At 34.7% G+C, this 7646-nt stretch overlaps 2 protein-coding genes across 3 annotated transcripts; both read right to left on the bottom strand.

Moving 5' to 3' along the window:
* Nucleotides 1-959: 959 nt before the first annotated feature.
* Nucleotides 960-2704, bottom strand: mEFTu2 (mitochondrial translation elongation factor Tu 2). 2 transcript variants are annotated; one of them, XM_017611462.1, is made up of 5 exons: nucleotides 2360-2704; nucleotides 2160-2282; nucleotides 1554-2090; nucleotides 1264-1492; nucleotides 960-1194 (listed from the first exon to the last, which is right to left on the bottom strand). In XM_017611462.1, exons 1-5 carry the CDS (start codon nucleotides 2387-2389, stop codon nucleotides 995-997), a joined length of 1119 nt encoding a protein of 372 aa, XP_017466951.1. In that variant the 5' UTR covers nucleotides 2390-2704; the 3' UTR covers nucleotides 960-994. The 2 variants fall into 2 exon arrangements, with proteins under 2 accessions (XP_017466951.1, XP_017466944.1); XM_017611455.1 differs by having other exon boundaries at nucleotides 2160-2704.
* Nucleotides 2705-4384: 1680 nt separating this feature from the next.
* LOC108359882 (zinc finger protein 484-like) lies at nucleotides 4385-7090 on the bottom strand. Its single transcript, XM_017611952.1, has 4 exons — nucleotides 6649-7090; nucleotides 6461-6592; nucleotides 6014-6391; nucleotides 4385-5948 (listed from the first exon to the last, which is right to left on the bottom strand). The coding sequence occupies exons 1-4, from the start codon at nucleotides 6949-6951 to the stop codon at nucleotides 5001-5003; spliced, it is 1761 nt and encodes a 586-aa protein (XP_017467441.1). The 5' UTR covers nucleotides 6952-7090; the 3' UTR covers nucleotides 4385-5000.
* Between the last annotated feature and the right edge of the window lie 556 nt (nucleotides 7091-7646).

Below are 7646 nucleotides of genomic sequence, written 5' to 3'. Positions count from 1 at the left end.
TATCTTAATAAAAAGCGCCTTTTATTCGCTTCTTTATAACGGCATTGAAAGCAGAATAATATAAAATTGTAATTTTCATTTTTTCACGACAGCCGGTGTTACATTTTCGGATGAATTGATTTGAGTTTTCCGAGTAGGGTGTCCCAACGAAGGATAACACTAACTAAAAGTTGTTGTCGCTTGAACGCCTTAAGCGAAATTTATTATCCGGATACTTTTTATTTGCTAAAAATAATATCAGACACAACTTTCATCTTATAAAATATATGTGTTTACTAGTTGTTAAGTAGAAAAAATAAATATTCCATTTATTTAGAATATAATATTTAGCGCATTTTATACATACATACTTACACATACAAGTAAGTACATATACATACCAATATAACTTGCAAGTAATGTAACGCGGCTGATTTTTTTTTTACGAGGCTTCGATTCAATTTAATTGTGGTAAAATTTTACTTAAAAAAAAATAAGCTTGAAGAAGTAACCAACATAAAAATTACTTGGTCTCAGCAGAAAACTTACCGATTATTTTGTGTAAACATCGCACAATACGGGCTGAGGACTGCTAAATATTGCATCAAATAATTGAAAACCGAGAATTCAAAAGCAGTCGAGTTAGTAAAGTTATATTATGCACATTTTTCACACATGCATACATACATACATACTGCAATATGATCTTAAAAAAATTAAGCTCGGAATTTCCTACTAATTTGTTTGCCATTTAAGACTTTTTGCCACCATAAATAAATATTTATGTATGAATAACGCGTATAAATCAGTACATTCCACAAAACAAAAAAAAAATAAATGATCACGGGATATGTTTAGTTAAAACATTCCGGCATCGCCATGCAGCTACAACGATTTACAATGTTACATTTGAAATCATGCACCTAAGAAGCTATGTACTTATGTATTTCAATTAAAATAAAGGACTACATAAAAATATGTATAATTTAAAAACTTGCATTTTATTTACAATTCTTCAACAAGTTACTACAATTTTAGATAGCTTATTCTTAGGTATATCCAATGAAGATTTACGTGCGGTTATCATGCCCGTTGCAACTGTTGCGCCATTCTCTCTTATCGTAAATGCTTGTCCCGGTATTAAAACCATTTTGCGCAGTAATGTTATACGCACTTTGCCATGTTCGCCCGGCATTAGCATACCATCAGAAGGTACTGTAAAAGCAACAAAAAGTTCATAAATAATAATATATACTCAGTAATCAAATATATTCCGTTGCTTACCAATATCAATACGTGCCGGTACATTCCACGTTGCGCTAAACAATTGCTGTATATAACGCGAGAGCATTGGCTTGGTACGACCACCTTCGGCACGTGATAATAGATACATGGATGCTTCGAAGTGATTCGAAATTTTCTCAGTTTCCGCGGCGCACAAAAGCATGCCACGTTCTACGCTTGAGATTTTGACGGCACGCAATAATACCCCAACATTTTCACCTGCCACAGCCTAGAGATAATGCATAAAAGTTAGTGGTTTTCATTACTTTTCAAAACTGCCAAAATCTTACCTTCGGCACGCTCTTCTTGAATATTTGAATATCACCTATACTAGTTTTAATGTTCTGATTGAAACCTAATAAATCGGCTAAATCATTTTTCAGCATAGTTCCGCGTTTAATGGTGCCAACCACTACTGTGCCACGGCCCGCTACAGTGAAGGCATTATCAATTGGCAGTATAAATGGCGATGTGTAGTCACGCGTTGGAGTGGGCACATAACAGTCCATGTGCTGCAGTAAAGTTTCAATTGCTGGTACGCCAAATGATGAATTATCGCCTTTCAACGCCAGCAATGCAGAGCCACAGATTACTGGACTATTAATACCATCAAATCCAAAATCTGTAAGCATTTCGCGCATTTCTATTTCTACAAGCTCTAATACTTCCTTATCTACTAAATCCGCTTTGTTTATGAAAACAATAATTCTATCGATACCAACTTGTTTGGCCAATAGAAGATGCTCACGGGTTTGTGGCATTTGACCATCGGTGGCCGCAACTACCAAAATAGCGCCATCCATTTGTGAAGCCCCAGATATCATATTCTACGTATGGATACAACCATTTTATTGAAAAGTGTCGTGCTTTAATTAAAAATTGTGACAATACCAAACCTTTATGTAATCTGCATGGCCCGGGCAATCGGTGTGCGCATAGGTGCGCTCTGCAGTTGCATATCCTATGTGACAAGCATTGATTGTTATGCCGCGCGCCTTTTCCTCTGGTGCACGATCAATCTGTTCGTAGGATTGATACTGTGCTAAGCCCTTTTCTGCGAGTATCTTTGTTATAGCAGAGGTTAGTGTGGTCTTACCGTGATCGACATGGCCAATTGTGCCCACATTGCAATGACGAGTATTGTCACCTACAGGTGCGGCCACAGGGGCGCTACTAAACAATTTCCTTCGGGTATCGTGCACATTAGCGATTGATTTGGTGTTACGCTTGGAGTCACCGTGTAATAACCGAAAAGAACGCAAACTTGTCCTAGCTGCTTGAGTGAGTAATTTAAACATCCTGAGCGGCGTAATCGGCATTGGAAAGAAGTTCTCTATAAACGTATTTTTTATTTTAACTAACCATTTGAAATACTTTATTTCATTATTAAGGGTAAAAAAATAGAAACACGCAGAATTGCGAGTGTGATAACCCCAGCTGATTTTTATGTTCGAAACAGCTGATTACAGTGGCTCTTAATTGTTTGCAAATGCATTTAAAAAGCAACATTTAGCACTTTCGAACAAATTCATCAGGTTTACTTAACGTTAATTATTACGTTAAACGGGTAAACAATAATTGGAATAGGGGCCGTTGAGCTAAAAAAGTGGACGTGGACTGCCCCTTATTCTGATTTTAATGGCTTTTTTTTGTGTGCAAATTATCAGGGTTGTTGAAAACTATTGAACCGATTTTCAAAATATCGACAGAGTTGGAAAAGTGCTTAAAGGACCTTTCATTCGATATATATATATATATATATATGATGTACACATATTTCGAGAAAAAGTAAAAAAACGTAATTTGGCAATTTTTTTTATAAAAATGTATGTTTTTCGTAAAAAAAAAATGTTATTAACTTTACTAACAACCTTCATTATCAGAAATAAATTTATTTGCTCGATTTTAGGGATGAAAAAACGGCGAACTAAAGACGAACAAACGATTTATCACAGTTAACAAATGAAAATAATGAAATTCTTACACCTGGGGTTCTAAATGCAGGAACTGTAAAATGTAGAAAATTAATTATAAATGTTTTGCTTAGGAACAAGCGTTAAAAATGGACGAACAATGAAGAACAGTCGACGAACTCTCGATCGCAATAATAATTAACCCAATATAATCTGTTGCGGGCGCTAAATACAGGAATTACGTAAAGTAAAAATTTAAAAATTAATTATAAATCTTTGGCTAACGAACAAACGTTAAAAATGGACGAACATTAAAGAACAATTGACGAACTATCGATTGCAATACAAAAATCTTAATATTTATACTAATGGGATGCCAACGTCGGTTGGGTATTTTTAACGTAACGAATTTCGTATAGATAAATGTGTATTTAGGGCTAAATGTGATTTTACGCGTAAGCAAAAACAGCCCATTATATTCATAAGAAATGCTTACCTACTTACCGCAGTTAAATAAAAATCCATGCTTCCATAAATAATGAAAATTTGTAATGAAAAATTGCGCGATTTTTTATTACAAATTTTCGCCTCGGCGCTTTTTCATAAAAATCTATACTTCTATAAATTATTAAATTTTTTAATAAATAATTGCGCTATTTTAGACTGCGGCGTTTGTTTTTAAATCAATATATCGATATATAGTGAAAAAACCGTAATATGTGCGTTATTATTGTCTCCCGTCTTCAGTGTTTTTTTGGGAATTTTTTGTTATGTGTAGCCGTACCGACATTTCAGTTCAATTGGTCTAAAAGCAAAAAGTGAGGTTGAATTCGACATTTTTTGCAACTTTAAATGCAAATTTCTTAAAAGCTATAAGCCTCCGGAGGGGCGGTTTACGGATTTAGAATCAGGGGGACCCGCTCTAAACCCCCTAAGTTTTATTTTTTTCGAAAGCCTGGTTCTGTATTGGAAAATTTTCTCAATTTAACGTCGAAAAATAATTTTAGCCTGGCCATCAGCCTATTAAAAAAAAAAAAACATAAATCTAATAGCCAATTTAAATGGAAAATGGTTCTTAATTTATTTATTTTTTTCAATATCCATATGAAATTCAAAAAAATTATCACTTAAATTGCTTTCGTGAAATTAGCTGTTAGAGAATCAGGAAGGCGTAGAACTAAATAATAGCGAATAAAAGATAAAAAATGTCTCAGTAGCAGTTTTTTATTTATTGAAACACACAATACGAACTTAAAATTTACTGACCTTAGAATTATAATGTATTCATGCAATTGATTAATCTGTAGTTGAGATATTTATTTTTGCTATTCACCTTTAGGTAATAGCTTAGCTGATTAAAAATACTCCCTTTAAATACATACATATTTATTGATTTTTTGTTTGTATATCGTTGCCCCTGCTCGAATTTACTATCAAACGCAAGTATCTAAAAATTTAAGCAAATAATCGCTTCGCCTATAAGAAACATAAATGTAAATTTCCCAATTTCAATCGCGACTTCTTAAGCATTAGAAAGAGAACAATAATTCATGCCAAAGAATAATTTCTGCACTACTTCTAATTGAAAAGGATTTTCTTATCATGACGTTGATCATGGTACAATAATAACAGATATTGTCTTCCCAGAGAGCGCATATTCCGATCTACCTTATTTGAACAATATCATTATTGACCACACTAAAAGGTTTACTGCAGGGAAAAAAGGATATTCTGTACATCGTATATCGGTGTTTAAAAATTCGACATACACCCGCCTAGGATGTGATAAAAAATCAATTAACATTCAAAAAACGACTTTTAAGTTTAAGACTTTTGTTGACTCTTGACAATGCCATGCGTCCGCTTCATGTGTGAATTTAAGCCTACAAATTGGTGGAACTTCGCTTCACATAGTTTACAAGCGAATTTCTTAATTTCGGAATGTATTTGTCTATGTCGTATAAGTGAATGGCAGTTTGTAAAACCTTTGCCACAGGTTTCACATATTTTATCGCGTATATTAAGATGAGCCTTTATGTGATCTTTCAAATCGCGCTTTTTTAAGAAATCTTTGGGGCACATCGTACATTTATAAGCTCGTGTTTTCGTATGTATTGCATCTGAGTGATAGCCCAATTGGGTTTTACTGCGAAATGCTTTACCACATAACTCACATACGAAAGGCTTTTTTCCAGTGTGCGAATCAATGTGCCGTTGTAAATCCACTAGCACAGCAAATCGTCTTTCACAATAATCGCATTTATGCACTTTTCCCACATGGCTACGTTGCTCGTGCATTAATAATGTAGCTTTGAACTCAAAGGTTCGTCCACATTCAGTACATTTGTGGGGCCAATCGCCAATGTTATGCTCCTTGAAGAGATGACTCTGTCTTGTGGTCACGTTATGGAAAACTTTATCACATTCTGTGCACTTTAATTTTAAATTAGGTGGTCTATCTGGGAGGAAGTCACACTTTTTTAGATAAATCTTTGCAGCACTCGATAAATCTTTTTCGTCTAAATCCTTTTCAAGCCGACTCTTTAGCTTGAAATACCAATGACGCAAGTAATAGATGCCTTTGTAAATTTCATCTTCGGTGAGCTCCACATTTTGCTTAGTTTTGATAATATTAGACATTTCTTTATACATTTGCTTACGGACAGCGGAGTTGTTGTAATCGTCATGTTTGGGGTCGTATAGCGCTGGAAAGCCGCCATATGCTTCAATAAAAGCCTCTGTTGTAGGATTGAGTTTGGCAAAACTTATGTTCTGAAAAATAATAAAAAGAGCAAAAAATTTAAATCTAACCGAGAAGATTTTGACTATTTATGTACTGTGTTTGTATTGGGTGGCGTATCTAATACAATGGTGGCAAATTCATCCTTCGCAACAGATAAAAAGGAACATTTCTCAAAATAATCCAACACAACAGTTGGTAATTTTTTCGGCTTGGATTTTGGTTTTTTCTGCTTTGCTTGATGAGTGGCTTGATATTGCAAGTACAACTTTCGGAAGCAACTTCGCAAAGTTTGATTACTTAAGGTAATCTGGAAGCGTTTCTTCATTTCGTCTATTATTTCCGTTTGACAGTTTGCTCGTGCTGCACTATTCTTATAATGCTCATCGTCGGGATTCCATAAACATGTAGCTTTTTTGTAAAGCTCAATAAAAACCGATGTGCTAGTGTTTCGTCTATAAAATGTTGGATTAAACTGTAAATAAGAAAACATTAGCCATCTCCACGGATTTAAAGATTTTTTAAAGCTTTTAAAACACATTACTTTTTTGTTACGTATAATTTCTTTTTTATCTTCATCATCTTCTTCGGACGATTCTGAGCCTGGACTGAATTCAGCTGTATCATTGTTTTGGCTTTGATCAGCGTCTGAACTTGTATCATCATTATCTCCTGGCTGTAATAGAGAAAAGGGCGTACATACACACATACTTATAATTTTATTAATTATACCTCAGCCTTCATTAGTTCATCACCGAAATCAACTTCCATTTTAACATCAGCATCATTGTCAAGAAATTCTGTTAATGCATGCGGTGCCATTGTTTCATCTTTTATTAACCCGACAACAATGTGCTCCTTGTAATCCAAATCCACAAGCGGATCAATGCAAGGCTCTTCGTAGTTAGTGTTGTGCAAACTCTGTATATGACTAACGAAGGCATCCCATTCTTCGATATCTGTTTCACAGTATAAACATTTCAATGCAAAATTAAGCACATCTTTTGAAACCAAAACATTTCCGCAAATATCCATTTTTTCTCAACAAAAATGTTCACGGAACAATTGTGTGATCACGGAATTCGACGATTGTATATTTTTTCAATTTGCTATTCGCAATGATGCAAGTAAGACACTTGTGAATGGCCATTTTAAAAGAAGAAGTGTATAAACAGAAATTTTAGGTATGTTCGATAAACACACTCAAGAATGATAGGTTCATTCCTTATCTTTTGGACTAAAATCTGAAAAGTGTCAAAATGCCAGAGCGTAAGCAACACCCTGCAAAAATCGCGACTACTCCATGCATGCATGTAAAGAGTACTCCCGAAGGACCACGGAGTACTCCAAAATTAACCACAATTCATATAAAAAATATGGTCCAATTAACATTGCGATGTCCTAGGGCAGGACCATGTACTCCATCTCTGCATTACATCAGAGTAGCACAAAACTACTCCCAACATACTCCAATGACATTATCGTTATATTTTTCGTTTGTACACGCTTTTGTTCTTCACTTCGCAGATGCTTTTTTTGAAATTAATAAAAACCAGAAACAAAAATTAAAAATTACTTGTTGCCTCTGACGACATTCGAACCCGAACATGCTGGGAGATAAGAACTAACAGCTAGCATCTCTACACGTTCAGCTACAGCCAGACATGCAAATGTACTTTCAAATGCTTAACTTCAATCACATGTCGTTAAAACACGAGCAGTGATCGGGT

This window comes from Rhagoletis zephyria, unplaced genomic scaffold (assembly GCF_001687245.7).
Source record: "Rhagoletis zephyria isolate East Lansing unplaced genomic scaffold, Rhagoletis_zephyria_1.1 Rzeph_scaffold_00013, whole genome shotgun sequence".
Taxonomy (NCBI): Eukaryota; Metazoa; Arthropoda; class Insecta; order Diptera; family Tephritidae; genus Rhagoletis; species Rhagoletis zephyria.
This window is presented reverse-complemented; position numbering and strand designations above follow the sequence as displayed.

Coding starts and splice junctions, on each gene's coding strand:
- mEFTu2 (XM_017611455.1), bottom strand. CDS start 2,582: ATGCCGATTACGCCGCTCAGGATGTTTAAATTACTCACTCAAGCAGCT. Junction 2,091..2,159: donor GCCATGCAGATTACATAAAG/GTTTGGTATTGT, acceptor ATCCATACGTAG/AATATGATATCTGGGGCTTC. Junction 1,493..1,553: donor TCAAGAAGAGCGTGCCGAAG/GTAAGATTTTGG, acceptor CATTATCTCTAG/GCTGTGGCAGGTGAAAATGT.
- LOC108359882 (XM_017611952.1), bottom strand. CDS start 6,951: ATGGATATTTGCGGAAATGTTTTGGTTTCAAAAGATGTGCTTAATTTT. Junction 6,392..6,460: donor AAATTATACGTAACAAAAAA/GTAATGTGTTTT, acceptor TCTTATTTACAG/TTTAATCCAACATTTTATAG. Junction 5,949..6,013: donor CGCCACCCAATACAAACACA/GTACATAAATAG, acceptor ATTATTTTTCAG/AACATAAGTTTTGCCAAACT.